Source organism: Pristiophorus japonicus, chromosome 12 (assembly GCF_044704955.1).
Source record: "Pristiophorus japonicus isolate sPriJap1 chromosome 12, sPriJap1.hap1, whole genome shotgun sequence".
Lineage (NCBI taxonomy): Eukaryota > Metazoa > Chordata > Chondrichthyes > Pristiophoridae > Pristiophorus > Pristiophorus japonicus.
This window is the reverse complement of record NC_091988.1, coordinates 126,134,496-126,155,975: the sequence shown is the minus strand read 5'-3', so window position 1 is coordinate 126,155,975 and position 21,480 is coordinate 126,134,496. Positions and strand designations below refer to the sequence as shown.

Below are 21,480 nucleotides of genomic sequence, written 5' to 3'. Positions count from 1 at the left end.
TACGGTCCATCTTAGCATGGATATGTGGTGCCCGCAAAGCCGCATGCACCATGTTAAATATCCTGGCAGAGCCACGCGTGCGCTCCTCCTGCTTTTCTCTGTTAAGAGAAGAAACAATGAACTCCCTTCTCCTGGAGTAGAGCCTCTGTGAGCTGCTGGATCCAGCGCTGGATGGCGAACTGGGAGATGTTGGCTATGTTGCCTGTTCCAGCCTGGAAGGATCCGCTAGCGAAATGATTCATGGCCAGTCACCATGAGGGCCACTGGCAGAGCCGTCTTCACCCTGCTCTGAGACTACAGATTTGGTTTCAAGAGGTGGCAATGTTCTGTGGTGAAAGGGAGCCGCCAAATATTGCTCCTGGTTTAGGAGCAAGTAAGAGACGTGCTCCCTGAAGACCCTTGGCGGTAAGTGTTACGTTCAGAATAACTCCACAAGACTGTATATCTTAAGCTCAAACTGTTGTGAACTTGGTCTCTTCAATGTAACTCCAGAGTGAATAGACTGCCTTTTATACCTGCTTGCCCAGGGTGTGCAGGTGACCCTTGGGTCTCCCACAGGTGCGTCCACTGGTGGCAAGTCTTACACATTGGTGATGTTTACATACATAACAGTGAGCCCTCCTGCTGAGAGCCCTCTTCCCTCTGCGAGCAGCTTGTCTTTGCTGCCAATGTTCCCGATGTTGGGGAAGTCCAGAACCAGGGGACACAGTCTTAGGATAAGGGGTAGGCCATTTAGGACTGAGATAAGGAGAAACTTCTTCATTCAGAGAGTTGTTAACCTGTGGAATTCCCTGCGCAGAGAGTTGTTGATGACAGTTTATTGGATATATTCAAGAGGGAGTTAGATATGGCCCTTATGGCTAAAGGGATCAAGGGGTATGGAGAGAAAGTGGGAAAGGGGTACTGAGGTGAAGGTTCCGCCATGATCTTATTGAATGGTGGTGCAGGCTCGAAGGGCCGAATGCCCTACTCCTGCACCTATTTTCTATATCACCCTTGCGTAGCAAAGTGCTCAACCCCGGTAGAAAGTTACCAAAATAGTTGAGGAGTCACAGGAACGAATGTAGCTCCGTCACATTCTGTGGTCTGGGTGCATTCTTGATGGTCTCCGTCTTGGAGTCCGTGGGTCTGATGCCGTCCGCCGCAATCTTTCTCACTAGAAATCCAACCTCTGGGGCCAGGAAAACACACTTGGAGCGGTTCAACTGGAGTCTCACTCTGTCTAGTCGCTTGAGAACCTCTTCCAGGTTGTGCATGTGTTCGGTGGTGTTGCGGCCAGTGATCAAGATGTCGTCTTGGAACACCACGGTGCGCGGAACCGATTTCAGCAGACTCTCCATGTTCCTCTGGAAGATGGCCACCGCCGAATGAATCCCAAAGGGGCATCTGTGGTATATGAACAGTCCTCTGTGCTTGTTGATGCACGGCAATTTTTTCAGCCAGCTCCTGTGTCATGTTAGCTGAAGTTAGATCCAGCTTGGTGAACGACTTCCCCCCTGCTAGCGTTGCAAACAGGTCATCCGTTTTGCTTAGTGGATACTGTTCCTGTAACGAGACTCGGTTGATCATTACTTTGTAGTCCCTGCAGATTTCGACCGTCCCATCGCTCTTCAACGCCGGAACAATTGGACTGGTCCACTCGTTGAACTTGACTGGCAATATGATCCCCTCTCGTTGAAGTCTGTCCAGCTTGATCTCGACTTTCTCTGGCATCATGTATGGAACCGCTCGGGCCTTGTGATGAACGGGTCGTGCAACAGGGACTAGATGGATCTGCACTTTGGTGCCTGTGAAGTTGCCGATGCCTGGCTCGAATAACGATGGGAATTTGTTTAGCACTTGGGCGCATGAGGCGTCAACTTCCGAAGACAGTGCTTTGATGTCGTCCCAGTTCCATCGGATCTTTCCTAGCCAGCTTCTGCGGAACAGCATTGGGCCATCGCCTGGTACAATCCATAGTGGTAAATCATGCATAGCTCCATCGTACGACACCTTCACTGCCGCACTGCCAATGACTGGTATGAGCTCTTTGGTGTAAGTGCACAGCTTGGTGTGGATTGGACTTAGTTTTGGCCTTTGTGCCTTGTTGCCCCACAGTTTCTCAAAGCCTTCTGGCTCATAATTGACTGACTCGCCCTCGTATCTAATTCCATGGAAACAGGTAACATTATCGGAGGGTTTTTGGTGGTGAAGGTGTGTACCCCATACACTTCCTCTTCAGCCTCTGGTTGAGTTGCCTTTCTTACTCATTCAGCGTGATCCGCGCCATCTTTTGCCGACTCTGCCACGTGGTGAGTCGCAGCACGTTTACACATTCGCTGGAGGTGCCCCATTGTTCCACAGCCCTTGCACACGTAGTGCTTGAATCGACATTGATGGGCTCGATGATTACCCCCGCAGCGCCATCATGGTGTTAATGGATTCACATTCACGCCCCACAGCGGACTCTGCGTCACCCTAGGTCTGGCCTCTGCAGGCGTGTAGGCTCTGCCATGTACAGGTCTGCCTGCTGAAAGCGTTATTTTATGCACAGTACTTGCCAGTGAGCTTCGATGCTGCAATGATATCTGTTTAGTGTTATCGTTCGTGGACATGAAAGCTTTGGCTATCGTGATGGCCTTGCTCAAATCTAAGGATTTGGCAGACATAGTTTGCGAAGAATGACCTCGTGGCCGATTCCAAGCATGAAAAAGTCCCGCAACATTTCCCCCAAAAGTCCAGCAAATACGCACAGTCCCGCAAGGCATCTTAGGTCGGTGACATAGGTCGTCCTGGCCTTTGGAGCGATGGTGTGTATAAAAGCTATACCTGGCCATCAAGGTGCTCTCCTTCGGCTTGAGGTGTTCCCGAATCAGCGTGCACAACTCTTCATATGTCTTGTCTGTTGGTTTCATCGGTGCTAGCAGATTTTTGATGAGGCCATGTATCGTGGACCCGCAAACGGTGAGGAGAATCGCCCTGCACTTGATCGCGGTTTATTCCTTTTCCAACTCGTTGGCCACGAAGTACTGGTCAAGGTGCTCAACGAAGGCTTCCCAATCATCACCCTCAACAAATCTCTCAAGAGTGCCAACGACAGCCATAACTGCGTGAAAGTTCGGGATCTGTTACTCGTCGCCAATTGTTACGTTTAGAATAACCCCACAAGACTGTATATCTTAAGCTCAAACTGTTGTGACCTTGGTCTCTTTATTGTAACTCCAGAGTAAGGAGGCAGCATGGTAGACTGCCTTTTATACCTGCTTGCCCAGGGTGTGCAGGTGACCCTTGGGTCTCCCACAGGTGCATCCACTGGTGGCAAGTCTTACACATTGGTGATGTTTACATACATAACAGTGAGCCCTCCTGCTGAGAGCCCTCTTCCCTCTGCGAGCAGCTTGTCTTTGCTGCCAATGCTCCATCTCCCTGTCACGCTGCAGCGTGAGGAAGACTGCAAGTAGAGCCCCATGTTTGGGAGCAAGTGGTGTAGTCAGAGGCCTTCCAGTAGCAGCCAACACCTTTCCAATGCCCAGCAGCACTCCCTGCACACTTTACAAAATTATAAATGGCTTCCAGCAAGTCAGTATTGATATAAACTCTGCACAAGCCAGTACAGGAGAAATAATCAACTATCCTGCAAGTTGGATGTAACCCTTTAAAATAGAGTGGTGCGGGGTTCCTAGTGCAGCTGAACATGTTTAGGAGGGCGTCGATTGCAACGACAACATCCAAAATGGCAGGTTGTGCATCAAATCAGCATCGCCCACTGACTGACATCACGATCTACCTACTCTGCATACTGCCGCTACACGCACATCCCTCCTACGCTATTCCGCTCAACAAAATGGTGACCAGCACGGGCTGCACCGGAAGATTTCATTTTCAACATCGGCCCTAACTGCCAGCACTAAGTTGTCGAATTTTGTGGCCTCTGACTCCCTTCAAGGACCTTCTCGCTTTCTAGCACTAATATTTTCCTTACTCAAAATAACTACCCCATCTCCATTTTTTTCCTTCCTATATTTTCTGAATACCTTTTACCTAGGAATATTAAGCATCCAATCCTCCTTTTTTTGAGCCAAGTCTCCATTATCGCCACTACATCATATTCCCACATGGCTATTTGGGCCTGCTCACCAAACTTTTTAACCACACTTCGTGCATTTACACACATGCATAAGAACATAAAAATAGGAGCAGGAATAGGCCATACAGCCCTCGACCTTGCTCTGCCATTCAATAAGATTGTGGCTGAACTTCTACCTCAACTCCACTTTCCCATCCTATCCCTATATCCCTTGATCCTTTAATGCCTAAAGATTCAGACTTGAATATACTCAACGACTAAGCATCCACTGCATTGTGGGGTAGAGAATTCCAAAGACTCACAACACTCTGAGTGAAGAAATTTCTCCTCACCTCAGTCCTATATGTCCGACCCCTTATCCTGAGACTATGACCCTTAGTTCAAAACTCTCCAGCCAGGGCAAACAGCCTCTCAGCATCTACCCTGTCAAGTCCTCTCTGAATGTTACCTCTCACTCTTCTAAACTCCAGAGAATATAGGCCTATTCTACTTGATCTCGCCTCACAGGACAACCCTCTCTTGCCAGGAATCAATCTAGTGAACCTTCGTTGCACCCCCTCTAAGGCAAATTTATCCTTCCTTAGATAAGGAGGCCAAAACTGTGTACATAATCCAGGTGTGGTCTCATCAAAGCCCTATATAATTGCAGCAAGACTTCCTTACTCTTATATTCCAACACCCTTTGCAGTAAAGGCTAACATACCATTTGTATTCTGAATTGCTTGCTGTAGCAACATTTACTAATCTCTCACCTTTTTAAAAAAATCTGCTTTTCCATTCTTCCTACAAAAGTGGATAATTTCACATTTCTCCACAATATACTCCACCTACCACCTTCTTGCCCAATCACTTAACTGGTCTATATCACTTTGCAGTATCTTTGTGGCCACCTCACAGCTTACTTTTCCATCTAGTTTTGTATCGTCAGCAAACTTGGATCTATCACACTCGGTCTCCTCATCTAAGTCATTGATATAGAATGTGAATAGCTTAGATCACTGATCCTTGCGGCACTCCACACTCTGACATCGTGAAAATGACCCGTTTATTCCTCCAAACCGAACTTAGATCTGATTGTATTTTTCATGATCCACCTAATTTTATATTATTTCTAACTCTAACTGTCTCCCCTAGTCTTCTGTGCACCTTGTTTCTACTTTTTAAATACTACACCTTGATGCCTCACCCCTGTTGAAGTAGTTAAAACCCTTCCCCACAGCACTAATTAACCTGCCTGCAAGGATATTGGTCCCAGCTCTCCATCCTGCCACACAACTGTCCCCAATGTCCCAGGAATCTGAACCCTCCCTCCTGCACCGTGTCTCTAACTCTTCCTTCACAGTTCTAGAAAGTGTCACTGACAGTAACATTATACCTATCCTTTCCAGACTGGTTGGCTTCTTCAAATCCACTTCCTAGATATTAAGTATTAAATGCATTATTCATTCTGGCTCCAAATATTACTATTTTCACTCGTACTGCAATAAATATTGGTGCAGTCACGGTGGAGCTCAGTGAGTCAGTGCGGCTAAGGGATGGTGTTAGGATTGTAAGAAAGTACCTGGCCGATAAAGGCTCTGCAATCCATCTGCCTGGCTCCATAAACGTTTAAGTATCTATCGAATGCTCCCATAAATTTTTCTACATTATTTGACCATAATAGGAACATAGAAGCATAGCAAGAGAAGTATACAATTCAGTCTCTCGAGCCTGTTCCACTATTCAATTACTTCATGTCTGATCTGTATCTAAGCTCCATCTCCCCACCTTCGTTCCATACCCTTAATAACCTTGCCGAACAAAAATCGCAGTTTTGACATTTTCAATTGATCCCCAACCTCAACAGCTTTTTGGAGAGAAGAGTTCTACATTTCCACCACCCTTTGTGTGAAGAAGTGTACCCTGACCAATGCTCCCTCTAAATATCACCGTGAGTGTACGGCCTGTTAACTTTAGATTTGAAGTGCAACAGCGCAGTACCTTGACAGATTGCTGGGTGATCACACACCCACACAGCCGACAGGGAACATTGATCCTGACATCACCCCTCAACGGCCTGTCTCTAAGTTTAAGATCCTGCCCCTTTGTTCTGGACTTCCCCACCAGAGGAAATAGTTTCTCTCGATCTACCCTATCATATCCTTTAATCATCTTAAACAACTCAATCAGATCACCCCTCAAGGGAATAGTTTATGCAACCTGCCCTCATAATTTAACCCCTTTAGCTCCGGTATCATTCTAGTGAATCTGCGCTGCACCCCTCCAAGGTCAATATATCCTTCCTGAGGTGCGGTGCCCGGCAATATAAATATAGTGAAAAGCTGAGACCTCAGTACAGATCCCTGGGGGACACCACTAGTCACATCCTGACAATTGGAGTACATAGCCAATAGAGGGAGAGGGCTTTATGGTGACTTCCTCGACCAACAAGCTGGGCCAAGCACTTACCTTCCAAAAGCCCTATTCTTGGCTGTGACCTTCAGTCGGACAGCTAATCTCATCTAACGCCACTTTTTGTGATGCTGTAACAATATCCATCTGCAGCACAAAGGGAATTTCCACCTTTACACTGGTGGGCTCCCACTTGCAGCTGGACCCCGCCATGCATATCAAATGACCTCTAACATGAGAAATTGGGTCAGGGTTGGAGAGCACCTAGAGGTCCGGGCAGGAGTCCCACTGTCATGTTTGTATGCTTGGGGTTACTAGCCACCAGGTGGCGCCACCGTCGGAGGTCACTGGGCTGCAAGCCATCATGGAATGTAATCACTTTGGGCCCTAATAAAGCAGAGCCAGGTTTGTACCTGTGTTAGTTTACAGTATTCAGTCTATTGAGTTATTACATACATAACATTTGGTGACGAGGTAACTTAAGAACCTTTGCATGCAAAAATGAGCACAATTGGAATTCTGGAGAGATTCGTGGAGGGAGAGGACTGGGCAGATTTTGTAGCTCACCTGGACCAGTACTTCGTGGCCAACAAAATGGAGGAACCCACTGACGCAGTTAGTTAGGCACAGGGCGATCTTTCTCACGGTTTGCGGTCCGAAAATCTATGGACTCAAACAATCTTCTCTCGTCTGCAAGTCCAACGGACAAGGACTATGAGGAATTGTGTGCTCTGGTACGTGACCATCTCAAACCAGAAGAAGGCATCATCGTCTCACAATATCGATTCTACAAGCACGTTCATTCTGAGGGCCAGGATGTGTCGGAATTCATTACAGACCTAAGACGTCTAGCTGGACCGTGTAAGTTCGAAAACGTGTTGGGAGACATGCTGCGGGACTTCTTTGTAATCGGCATCAACCACGAGGTGATCCTACGTAAGCTATGGCGGTGGAGACGCTGGATTTAAGCAAGGCCATCACACGATTGCCCAGGCATGCATGACGATGGACAAAAACTTAAAGCAGATATCATCGAAAAATCAGAACTCGGCAAGTACTGTAAACAAGATTGTATCGTCGTTTAGCAGAGCTGCATATGGCAGGGCTTTCTCGACTGCGTATGTGAAACCTGTGGTTGCCCAAAGTCCGCCAATGGGAATGAATCCGATTTCATTGTGTTGGCGTTGTGGGGGCAATCATCGGCCTCATCAGTGTCTGTTTAAACAGTACATTTGTAAAGGCTGTTCAAGACTGGGGCACCTTTAGCGCATGTGTCTGCAACTGAGCAAGCGTGCTGCTACAAACCACATGGAGGATGGTGACCAGTATAGCGCGGATCCGGATATGCAATCCTAGATACCAGAGGAGGAAGTGTATGGACTGTATTCGTTCCTAACAAAGAGCCAACTGATAATGATTAATGTGAAACTTAACGGTGTGCTGGTATCGACGGAATTGGACACAGGTGCGAATCAATCAATAATGAGCCTGAGGACATTCGACAGGCTGTGGGATACTAAGGCTGTGAGATCTAAGCTGAATCCAGTCAATACCAAGTTTGCGTACGTACACTAAAGAACTCATAGCGGTGATTGGCAGTGCAGTAGTCATGGTGTCGTATGATGGTGCGGTTCATGATTTACCGTTATGGATCAGGGGTCACAGTAAGTCATTTAGGACCGAGATGAGGAGAAAGTTATTCATGCAGAGAATTGTGAACCTGTGGAATTCTGTACCACAGAAAGTTGTTGAGGCCAGTTCGTTAGATATATTCAAATGGGAGTTAGGTGTGGCCCTTACGGCTAAAGGGATCAAAGGGCATGGAGAGAAAGGCAGGAATGGGGTGCTGAAGTTGCATGATCAGCCATAATCATATTGAATGGTGGTGCAGGCTCGAAGGGCCGAATATCCTGCTCCTGCACCTATTTTCTATGTTTCTATGTTCCAGGCAATGGTCCAACTCTGTTCGGCAGGAATTGGCTAGAAAAAATCAAATAAAATTGGAACGATATCAAAGCGTTGTTGTCGGAGGATGATACCCCATGTGCTCAAGTGCTGAGCAAGTTCCCCTCACTGTTTGAACCACGCATCGGCAATTTCACGGGAGCCAAGGTGCAGATCCACGTGGACTCGGATGCAAGACCCGCCCATCATAAATCTCGGGCGGTTCCGTACATGATGAGGGTGAAGATTGAAATCGAACTGGACAGACTCCAGCCTGAAGGGGTCATATCACCGGTCGAGTTTAACGAATGGGCCAGCCCCATTGTGCCTGTGTTGAAGAGTGATGGCACTGTCAGGATTTGTAGAGGTTACGATCAACAGAGTTTCGAAACAGGATTAATACACGTTACCGAAGGCGAATCCCCTGTTTGCAACGCTAGCCGGGAGGAAGTCGTTCACTAAACTGGATCTGACGTCGGCCTACATGACACATGAGCTGGTCGAGATGTCGAATAAACTTACGTGCATCAACACTCATAAAGGACTGTTTATCTACAACAGGTGTCCTTTAGGAATTCTCTTGGCTGCAGCCATATTTCAGAGAAACATGGAAGTCCGTCCCTAGAACCGTCGTGTTCCAAGATGACATCCTGGTCACAGGTTGTGACACCGACGAACATCTGAACAACCTGGAAGAGGTTCTACATCGTCTGGACAAAGTGGGACTCAGACGGAAATGTTCGAAATACGTCTTCATGGAACCGGAAGTCGAATTCCTGGGGAGGAAAATTGCTGCTGACGGTATCAGGCCAACAGACTCGAAAACCAAGGCCATCAAAAATGCACCCAAGCCTCAGAATGTGACGGAGCTGCGTTCGTTCCTTGGTCTACTCAACTATTTCGGTAATTTCCTACCCAGATTGAGCACGTCATTAGCCCCACCGCACATGCTGCTAAGAAAAGGCGACAACTGGGTTTGGGGTGCACCTCAAGATACAGCTTTTGAGAAAGCTACTAATCTGCTTTGCTCTAACAAGCTGCTGGTACATTATGATCCGTGTAAACGTCTAGTATTGGCCTGTGATGCTACGTCATATGGAGTTGGTTGCGTGCTCCAACAAGCTAATGAGTCGGGTAAACTACAACCTGTTGCGAATGCTTCTAAAAGTTTGCCAAAGGCGGAAAGAGCCTACAGCATGGTAGAAAAAGAAGCATTAGCCTGTGTGTATGGGGTTAAAAAGATGCATCAGTACCTGTTTGGTTTTCAGTTTGAACTGGAAACAGATCACAAGCCACTTATTTCATTGTTTTCGGAAAACAAAGATATCAACACCAATGCATCGTCCTGCATCCAGAGCTGGGTGCTGACATTATCCGTCTATTCGGCATAGACCTGGCACCGAGAATTGTGCCGATGCGCTGAGCCGTATGCCATTACCCACACCGGAGGTGGAGACGCCACAATCTGCAGACCTTCTGTTAGTTATGGATGCTTTTGAAAGTGAAGGAACCCCTGTCACGGCTCAACAAGTTAAGACCTGGACCAGCCAGGATCCGATATTATCGGTTGTGAAACATCGTGTCCATAGTGGTGATTGGTTTGCCATACCCAAGCAAATGGGTGATGAGACCAAACATACAAAGACGAACTATCCATTCAGTCAGATTGTTTACTGTGGGGTAATCGTGTTGTTATGCCTAAGAAAGGTAGAGAGAAATTTGTACATGATCTACATAGTACTCATCCCAGTATTGTCATGATAAAAGCCATTGCCAGGTCTCACGTATGGTGGCCTGGAATTGACTCTGATCTGGAATTGTGTGTGCATCAGTGCAATACTTGCATGCAGCTTAATGAAGCACCAGCAGAATCGCCGCTGGGTCTGTGGTCGTGACCATCTAAACCATGGTCCAGGATCCACATCAACTTTGCAGGTACCTTCCTGGGAAAGATGTTTTTAGTTGTGGTGGATGCATATTCCAAGTGGACAGAGTGTATAATCATGTCATCCAGTACATCCACAGCTACCATTGAGAGCCTTTGTGTCATGTTTGCCACCAACATCGTTGTAAGCGACAACGGACCTTGCTTCATCAGTATGGAGTTTCAAGTGTTCATGAAACTCAATGGTATCAAACATGTGAGGTCAGCACCATTCAAACACGCATCTCATGGTCAAGCAGAGCGTGCTGTCCAAACCATCAAGCAGAGTATGAAACGTGTAACTCAAGGTTCACTGCAGACTCGCTTGTCATGCATATTGCTTAATTACAGGACAAGACCCCACATGCTTACCGGGGTCTCCCCTGCTAAACTATTGATGAAGAGAGATCTTAAGACCAAGCTTTCTCTTGTCCACCCTGACTTGAACGATCATGTTGAATACAGACGTCAAAGTCAGCAGTGCTATCATGATCGCGCTGCTGTGTCACGCAACATTTCTGTTAACGATCCTGTGTATGTACTAAATTATGGTCAAGGTCCCAAGTGGATCGCCGGTACTGTTACGGCCAAGGAGGGTAACAGAGTGTTTATCGTCAAGCTCAAGAATGGGCAGACATGCAGGAAACATGTCGATCAGCTAAAGCTGCGGCACACGGATGAACCGGAACAGTCTGAGGAAGACACATTCAGTGACCAACTAACCTACCCTCGGTCATCAATGAATCTGGACTTTCAATCCCTGACATTGCCACTCCCATCAGATCAGCCACGCAGCCCCTAGTCATAACAGACTCAGAACGCTCGCCCAAAACTGGAGTTGACCTGAGACGATCAACTCGGGAGCGGAAAGCTCCGGACCGTCTCAATTTGTAAAAAGATTGTTACTAATATCTTAAAGGGGGATATTGCCGTGTATGTATGCTTGGGGTTACTAGCCACCAGGCAGCGTCACTGTCGGAGGTCATTGGGCTGTACGCACGTGTATGTGGCCCAGGTATAAAAGGCAAGCCATCAAGTAATGTAATCACTTTGGCCCTAATAAAGCAGAGCCAGGTTTGGTACCTGTATTAGTTTACAATATTCAGTCTATCGTGTTATTACATACATAACACCCACCGTGGCAAATTCCTCCCCAAAGAAGGGATTGCAAGCAAATTAGACCTAATTGTGATGCCCTCCAGTCAAATAGCTTGCTGGAATTGATCGTCTGGGCTCACACATCAAGTGAAGTACTCGAGGACTTTTGGTAAGCTCAGAACTATATCCTAATCGAAACTCAGTGGCATCGGGACTCAATGCGGAGAATGCTGGAGAAAAAGTTGTAACAGTAACTATCGCACGTTTAGACAGTAATTATTACCTTCTGATGTGGTCTGGCAGTCAGTGAGCTTGCACTTTTTGAGTCAGTTGTACTTTTTCTGTTATTTGTTGCTGAATTTGCTGCATTCTGAGAAAAATAAAAATACAATAAAGGCAATAATTACTGTGGGTAGAGAGCGTCTTCCTTATTCATTGAAAGAACTTCTGCCGCCGTACACAATTACAAACTATCATTCCACTCCCGCATCGTTACCTCTGGTGTCCCCCAAGGATCTATCCTTGGCACACTCCTTTCTCATCTACATGCTGCCCCTTGGCGACATCATCCGGAAACACAGCGTCAGTTTCCACATGTACGCTGACGATACACAGCTCTACCTCACTATCTATGAAATGTTCTGGAATTTTTTGAGGATGTAACTAGCAGAGTGGACAAGGGAGAATCAGTGGATGTAGTGTATTTAGACTTTCAAAAGGCTTTTGACAAGATCCCGCACAAGACATTGGTGTGCAAAATCAAAGCACATGGTATTGGGGGCAATGTACTGACGTGGTTGGCAGACAGGAAGCAGAGCGTCGGGATAAATGGGCCCTTTTCAGAATGGCAGGCAGTGACTAGTGGAGTGCCGCAAGGCTCAGTGCTGGGACCCCAGCTCTTTACAATATACATTAACAATTTAGATGAAGGAATTGAGTGTAATATCTCCAAGTTTGCAGATGACACTAAACTGGGTGGCGGTGTGAGCTGTGAGGAGGACGCTAAGAGGCTACAGGGTGACTTGGACAGGTTAGGCGAGTGGGCAAATGCATGGCAGATGCAGTATAATGTGGATAAATGTGAGGTTATCCATTTTGGGGGCAAAAACACGAAGGCAGAATATTATCTGAATGGCGGCAGATTAGGAAAAGGGGAGGTGCAACGAGACCTGGGTGTCATGGTTCATCAGTCATTGAAAGTTGGCATGCAAGTACAGCAGGCGGTGAAAAAGTCAAATGGTATATTGGCCTTCATAGCGAGGGGATTTGAGTATAGAAGCAGGGAGGTCTTACTGCAGTTGTACAGGGCCTTGGTGAGGCCTCACCTGGAATATTGTGTTCAGTTTTGGTCTTTTAATCTGAGGAAGGACGTTCTTGCTATTGAGGGAGTGCAGCGAAGGTTCACCAGACTGATTCCTGGGATGGCTGGATGGACATATGAGGAGAGACTGGATCAACTGGGCCTTTATTCACTGGCATTTAGAAGGATGAGAGAGGATCTCATAGAAACGTGTACGATTCTAACGGGACTGGACAGGTTAGATGCGGGAAGAATGTTCCCGATGTTGGGGAAGTCCAGAACCAGGGGACACAATCTTAGGATAATGGGTAGGCCAGTTGGGACTGAGACGAGGAGAAACTTCTTGACTCAGAGAGTTGTTAACCTGTGGAATTCCCTGCCACAGAGAGTTGTTGATGCCAGTTCATTGGATATATTCAAGAGGGAGTTAGATATGGCCCTTACGGCTAAAGAGATCAAGGGGTATGGAGAGAAAGCAGGAAATGGGTACTGAGGGAATGATCAGCCATGATCTTATTGAATGGCGGTGCAGGCTCGAAGGGCCGAATGGCGTACTCCTGCACCTATTTTCTCTGTTTCTCTCGACCCCTCCACGGTCTCTAGATTGTCAGACTGCTTTTCCGACAGCCAGCTCTGGAGGAGCAGAAATTTTCTCCAATTGAATATTGGGAGGACCGAAGCCATTGTTTTTGGTCCCAGTCACAAACTCCATTCCCTAGATACTGACTCCATCCCTCTCCCCAACTTCTGTCTGAGGCTGAACCAGACTGTTCGCAACCTTGGTGCCCTCATCCATGCCTTTGTTATCTCTATGCACTCCTGGCTGGTCTCCCACATTCTACCCTACGTAAACAAGAAGTGATGCAAAACTCAGCTGCCAATATCCTAACTCGCACCAAGTCCCACTCATCCATCACCCCTGTGCTCGCTGACCTACATTGGCTTCCGGTTAAGCAACACCTAGTTTTCAAAATTTTCATCGTTATTTTCAAATCCCTCCTTGCCCTTCCCTATCTCTGTAATCTTCTCCAGCCCCACAACCCCCCGAGATGTCTGCACTCCTCTAATTCTGCCTTCCTGAGCATCCCTGATTATAATCGCTCAACCATTGATGGCCGTGCCTTCTGTTGCCTGGGCCCCAAGCTCTGGAACTCCCTGCCTAAACCTCTCCGTCTCTCTACCTCTCTTTCCTCCTTCAAGATGCTCCTTAAAACGTACCTATTTGACCAAGCTTTTGGTCACCAGCACTAATTTCTACTTATGCGGCTCAGTGTCAAATTTTTATCGCATAATGTTCCTGTGAAGTGCTTTAGGATGTTTCACTGCATTAAAGGCACTATATAAATACAAGTTGTTGTTGTTGTTAGTCGACCTATCTTCGGGTAGTAATACTTCTGAAAGTAGATAGGTAGGAATACAGTCCCGTTTCCTGTGTCTGTAGCCTACATAGAAGTCTGATGATTTCTCCTTCCTCATCCAGATGTAAGAAATGAAGTATTCCACCTCAAGCCCAATGTAAGGCCCATTGACCTCTGTTGCTCAGATCATCACATCATGTCATGCTGAAGCACACGAGGCTTCCAGTATGACATCCAGTGCTCTCTTGTTTCTCATTGAATGAAAATTCCTTTGTAGTTGCTAATTTTGCAAAAGGCATTTCACTTTTGAAAGTTATGCAGTATCATAAGATAGCAGAGGTAGGTGCTGTAGATATCAGTCACTGGGAAGCAGAGTCAACTATCTGGCGTACAACTCAGCACTGGGAGATAGTCGATGGTACCATTTAGTGCCATATCTACAAAGATTGTTGACTGTTAATGCTACTGCGCAGCACCTGGAGATGTTTTTCTACGTTAAAGGTGCTATATAAATGTAAGTAGTTGAGATGAAAATCACAAAATGCTGACAGTCATTGTGCATCAATGATTATACAGAAGTTCTCATTCAATTGCAAACAAGCCAATGTAATAATTTAATTTTTTTTAAAGACAATCAAGCAAACCTCAATTAACTAGGGGTCTTGTTAGTCTTACATCAATAACTGCCAAAATAATGGACCTTACCATTGGATAGAAAGACTTCCCATCATTATGAGACTTTGCACATCTTTCAGACACATTCTAAAGCACTTCACATACAATGAATTGCTTAGAATTCAACACAACTCACTGTTGGTATGAAGGTGAACATGGCAGCCATTTAATACTGATTAGCAGCAAACATGTTTTCATAAGAGGGAGATCCTGCCTGACCAACCGCCACAGCCTTCTGATGAAGTGACATCCCAAATAGAAAACGCAGCCCTATGATTTTCTGCACATCGACTTCCAGAAAGCTTTGAAAGAGCTCCACATGATAAGCTGACGTACAAATTTAAGAACGGATTATCTTCTAGGTAAAATTTGAAGACATATAGGGAATTGGCTGAAGGACAAACATCAGTGGAAAACTGATAGGGGAGTGATTTAAAAATGGAAACTCTGTGAGTGGAATGTCAAAGGAGTTGGTGCTGGAACCTCAACGGTTTCTAATCACAGAAATGGCAGTACAAGAAGCCAGTCAGCTAATGGTGCCTGGGCCAGTGCTTGCTCTTTGTCTGGAGCCTTCTACTCGAATCCCAATTACTCTTTTCTTTGGATTCTCCATGTCAAGTATCTATCCAATTCCATTTCAAACAATGAAATTGAGGGGAATTTTAACATGGAGGAGCAGGTGGGAGGTTAAAACCAGGGAAAATGTCAGCGTGTCGGGTCTGCATTTCACTTGAGTATGTTGGACTGCATGTGCACAAACCCCTCGGGCGAGTCGGATTGTCAATTAACATATGCTAATCACAATATTTTCAAACACTTTTGAACCCAACAGGTTCCCAGGCTTCCTGAAACTCACCAGTGAAAACAAGGCAAGAGCACAGCGGCTCTCGAGCGGGTGATAGGAACAAAGAATAATACAGCACACAAGGAGGCCATTCAGCCTATTGAGTCTGTGCCGGCCCTTTTGAAGAGCAATTCAGTTAGTCTCACTTCCCCCGCTCTTTCCCCTTATCCCTGCAATGCTTTCTCCTTCAAGTATTTATCCAATTTCCTTTTGAAGGCGACTATTGAATTTGTATCACCACCCTATCAGGCAGTGCATTCCAAATCCTAACCACTCATTGCAAAAAAAAAATGTCCTTATGTTGTCTCTGGTTCTTTTGTCAATCACCTTAAATCTGCAGCCTCTCGTTATCGACCTTTAAGCCATTGGAAAGTTTCTCTTTATTTACTCTATATAAACCTTTCATAATTTTAAACATTTCTATTAATCTCCTCTTAGCCTTCCCTGTTCTAAGGAGAACAACCCCAGCTTCTCCAGTCTATCAACGTAACTGTAATCCCTGGAACCATTTTAGTAAATCTCTGCTGTACCCTCTCCAAAGCCTTCACGTCCTTTCTAAAGTGTGGTGCCCAGAATTGGACACGATACTCCAGCCAAACTAATGTTTTAGTTGCAAGGTTTAGGACAACTTCCTGGCGTCCCACATTACAACAGTGACTACATTCCAAAAGTACTTCATTGGCTGTAAAGTGCTTTGAGATCTCAAGTGTTCGTGAAAGGCGCTATAGAAATCCAAGTCTTTTTTCTTTCTTCTTTTGTAATCTATGCCTCTATTAAATAAGCCCAGGATCCCATATGCTTTATCACCTGCTTCGTTAACTTGTCTTGCCACCTTGAAACATTTGTGTACAAACACGCCTGCTACACTCATAATAAATGGTGAGACTGAGTACTGTGTACAATGAGCAAGTGTGACCTTAGCTCCTTTAGTAAGTTTCCAGAATGCTGGTACCTCGTGGGTGGCCTCCTTATATACTGTGCTCCCAAGGGATGCTGGGATCCCTTGGGACTCCAACAGGTTGGCCCTCTGGTGGTCAGGTGTGATGCAGGTTACAAAGGGTTAAATACATAACAACGCCCAGGTCTCTCTGTTCTTGCACCCCCTTTAAAATTGTACCATTTAGCGTGTATTGTATTTCCTCATTCTTTCAACCAAAATGTATCATCTCACACTTTTCTGCGTTGAATTTCATCTGCCAGATGCCCGCCCATTCCATCAGCCTGTCTATTTCTTCTTGATGTATATTACTATCTTCCTCACTATTTACTACACTTCCAAGTTTTGTCATCTGCAAATTTCATAACTGTGCCCTGTACCCCCAAGTCCATCTCATTAATGTACATCAAAAACAGCAGTGGTACTAGTACTGAACCCTGGGGAACGCCACTGTATATCTCCCTCCAGTCTGAAAAGCAGCCATTCTCTGTTTTCTATCCCTTAGCCAATTTAATATCCATGCTGCTACTGCTCCTTTTATCCCATGGGCTTTAATTTTGATGATAAGCCTGGTATGTGGTATTTTATAAAACACTTTTTGATAGGATCGGTCCAAGTCAGCATGGATTTATAAAAGGGAAATCATGCTTGACAAATCTTCTGGAATTTTTTGAGAATGTAACTAGTAGAGTGGACAAGGGAGAACCAATGGATGTGGTGTATTTGGACTTTCAAATTGGTGTGCAAAATTAAAGCACATGGTAATGGGGATAATGTACTGACGTGGATAGAGAACTGGTTGGCAGACAGGAAGCAGAGAGTCGGGACAAACGGGTCCTTTTCAGAATGGCAGGCAGTGACTAGTGGGGTGCCGCAGGGCTCAGTGCTGGGACCCCAGCTATTTACAATATACATTAATGATTTAGATGAAGGAATTGAGTGTAATATCTCCAAGTTTGCAGATGACGCTAAACTGGGTGGCGGTGTGAGCTGTGAGGAGGATGCTAAGAGGCTGCAGGGTGACTTGGACAGGTTAGGTGAGTGGGCAAATGCATGGCAGATGCAGTATAATGTGGATAAATGTGAGGTTATCCATTTTGGGGGCAAAAACATGAAGGCAGAATATTATCTGAATGGCGACAAATTAGGAAATGGGGAGGTGCAACGAGGCCTGGGTGTCATGGTTCATCAGTCATTGAAAGTTGGCATGCAGGTACAACAGGCGGTGAAGAAGGCAAATGGTACGTTGGCCTTCATAGCTAGAAGATTTGAGTATAGGAGCAGGGAGGTCTTACTGCAGTTGTACAGGGCATTGGCGAGGCCTCAACTGGAATATTGTGTTCAGTTTTGGTCTCCTAGTCTGAGGAAGGATGTTCTTGCTATTGAGTGAGTGCAGCGAAGGTTCACCAGACTGGTTCTCGGGATGGCGGGACTGACATATGAGGAGAGACTGGATCAACTGGGCCTTTATATACTGGAGTTTAGAAGGATGAGAGGGGATCTCATAGAAACTTATAAGATTCTGACGGGATTGGACAGGTTAGATGCGGAAGAATGTTCCCGTTGATGGGAAAGTTCAGAACCAGGGGACACAGTCTTAGGGGAAGGGGTAGGCCATTTCGGACTGAAATGAGGAGAAACCTCTTCACGCAGAGAGTTGTTAACCTGTGGAATTCCCTACCGCAGAGAGCTTTTGATGCCAGTTCATTGGCTATATTCAAGAGGGAGTTAGATATGGCCCTTCAGGCTAAAGGGATCAAAGGGTATGGAGAAAAGCAGGAAAGGGGTACTGAGGTGAATGATCAGCCATGATCTTGTTGAATGGTGATGCAGGCTCGAGGGGCCAAAAGGCCTACTCCTGCACCTATTTTCTATGTTTCTATGTTTTGAAAGTCCATATACACAACATCAACTGCAACCCTCCCCTTTACCTCAAAACACTGAATCAAGTTAGTTAAACACGCTTTTCCCTTTACAAATTTGAGCTGGATCAACTTTATTAGTCCATACTTTTCCAAGTGGCTGTTAAATTTTCTCATGGATTATTATTTCTAATAGCTTCCCCACCACTGACGCTAAACTGACTGGCCTGTAATTGCCAAGTTTAACCATCTCCCCTTTTTTAACATTTGCAATCCTCCAGTCCTCTGGCATCAACACTGTATCTAAAGAGGTTTGCAAGATGAGGTATTAAGGGGTTTAGCAGCTTTGAAAGTAGATAAGTCCCCAGGCCCGGATGAAATGCATCCCAGGCTGTTGAGCAAAGTAAAAGAGGAGTTAGCAGAGGTCATGACCATAATTTTCCAATCCTCTTTGGATTTGGGCATGGTGCCGGAGGACTGCTAATGTAGTCCCCTTGTTTAAGGGAGAAAGGGATAGGCCGAGTAATTAAAGGCCTGTCAGCCTAACCTTAGTGGTGGGAAAATTATTGGAAAAAATCCTGAAAGACAGGATAAATCTACAATTGGAAAGGCAAGGATTAATTAGGGACAGTTAGCTCAGATTTGTTAAGGGAAGATCGTGTTTGACTTAAATTTTTGAGGAGGTAACCAGGAGTGTCGATGAGGGTAGTGCGTACGGTGTAGTGTATATGGACTTTAGCAAAGCTTTTGATAAGGTCCCACATGGCAGACTGGTCATGAAGGTTAAAGCCCATGGGATCCAGGGCAAAGTGGCAAGTTGGATCCAAAATTGGCTTCGAGGTAGGAAGCAAAGGGTAATGGTTGATGGATGTTTTTGTGACTGGAAGGATGTTTCCTGTGGGGTTCCACAGGGCTCAGTACTGGGTCCCTTACTTTTTGTGGTATACATCAATGATCTAGATTTGAATATAGGGAGTATGATTAAGAAGTTTGCAGATGACACTAAAATTGGTTATGTGGTTGATAATGAAGAGGAAAGTCATGGATTACAGGAGGATATCAATCTACTGGTCAGGTGGGCAGAGCAGTGGCAAATGGAATTTAATTCAGAGAAGTGTGAGTTGATGCTAATAAATGTGAGGGCTAATAAGGAAAGGGTCTACATATTAAGCGGTAGGCCACTTAAAAGTGTAGATGAACAAAGAGACCCTGGTGTGCTTGTCCAAGTAGCAGGCCAGTTGGATAAGGTGATTAAGAAGGCACACGGAATGCTTGCCTTTATTGGCCGAGGCATCGAATATAAGAGCAGAGAGGTTATGCTTAAATTGTATAATACTCTGATTAGGCCACAGCTGGAGTACTGCGTGCAGTTCTGGTCACCGTATTATCGTGATTGCACGTGATTGGACGTGGATGCAGAAACCCTCACCACAGTTAAAAGGTGCTTGGATGGGCATTTGATGTGCCGTAACCTGTAGGGTTACGGACCTAGAGCTGGTAAGTGCGATTAGACTGAAAAACTTCTTTGTTGGCTGGCGCAAATACAATGGTAAGTACTGTAGGGAATCGAATAGGGCCATGGTGATCTCCCGGACTAGTTTCAATCACCTGGATGGGTCAGAGAGGAATTTTCCCAGATTCTTTTCCCCAATTGGGCTGGGTTTTTATCTGTTTTTTTTGCCTCTCCCAGGAGATCGCATGAGGGCTCTGGTTGGGGTGGAGTGTAGAATGTTGCGGTGCAGGGTGTGTTGCAGTCGTGTGTGGGGGGGCACTGGTTGGGCCGGATGCTCTTTAACTTTCTGCAATTGTTCATTGTTCATGGGTTGATATGTAACCTTCAGGGCTGCTGACCGAGGGCCGTGCGGCTATTTGCTGGCCAGCGTGGACATGATGGGCTGAAGATTTGCGCTGTAGATTTCGATGTTTTTATTGTAGCCAGCACATCCACAATTTCTTCCCTTACTTCTCTCAGCAACCTAGCATGCATCCCATGTGAACCAGGTGACATTCACTTTACGTATTGCCAGCCTTTCTCGTACCTCCTTTGACTATTTTTATCTGATCTAGTATCCCAGCAACTTCCTCATTTACTGCAGCTTTGGGAAAGTCCTCTTCCTTGGTAAACACTGATGCAAAGTCCTCATTTAGTGCCTCAGTCATGCCTTCTGCCTCCACCAATAGTTCTCCATTATGGCCCCTAATTGGACCCACCGCTCCTCTGACAATCCTTTTACTGTAAATATGCCTTTAGAAGACCGTCGGATTCGCTTTTATGTTCGCTGCCAATCTATTCTCGTACTGTCTCTTTGCCCCTCTTATTTCCTTTTTCACTTCCATTTTGAACTTTCTATATTCAGTCTGGTTCTCACTTGCATTCGCAACCTGATGTCTGTCATACACCCCTTTTTCTACCCTTCATCGTACTCTCTAAATCCTTTGCCATCCAGGGAGCTCTGGCTTTGGTTGCCCTGCTCCCTTTCCCCCTTGTGGGAATATGCCTAGACTGTACCCGAGCCATCTCCTCATTTAAAGGCCGTCCATTGCTCCGTTACATTTCTGTCTGTCAGTCTTTGACTCCAATCCGCCAGATCCCTCCTCAATTCAGTTAAGGTTGCTCCATATCCTGCTCCATGGTTAATCTATTCCCGAAGTGCTCCCGACTGTGACATTCTCCACTTGACACATTTCATTCCGCAGGACTAGATCCAGAAATGCCTCTTTACTGAAGAGCCAGTTAGCTCAGTTGGTTAGAGCATCGTGCTAATAACGCCAAGGTCATTGGCTCGATCCATGTATGGGCCATTTCTAAATATGCATATGAGGAAGAAGGGAATAGAGAGTTATGCTGATGGATGGGAGGAGGCTCATAGTGGAGCATAAATGCTGGTTTATGGACTGGTTGGGCTGAATGGTCTGTTTCCGTGTTGTATATTCAATGCAATTACTCGTTGGGCAGGAAACATACTCATCAAGGAAATTCTCCTGAACACACCAGAAATTCCTATCCTTCTCTTCCCTTAACACAATCATTCAATATGGGGGTAGTTAAAGTCTTGTATTATGGCTATTCTTATAGTTCTT

General features: G+C 45.8%; 1 protein-coding gene across 1 annotated transcript in view; it reads right to left on the bottom strand.

Annotated features, from left to right (window-relative positions):
* sycp2 (synaptonemal complex protein 2) overlaps nt 1–21,480 on the bottom strand; it is a 1,164,109-nt gene that overhangs the window by 480,694 nt on the left and 661,935 nt on the right. Inside the window, exon 19 of the mRNA XM_070894856.1 lies at nt 11,707–11,793. Coding sequence (XP_070750957.1) covers nt 11,707–11,793 — 87 coding nt within the window. The remainder of the gene's footprint in view (nt 1–11,706; nt 11,794–21,480) is intronic.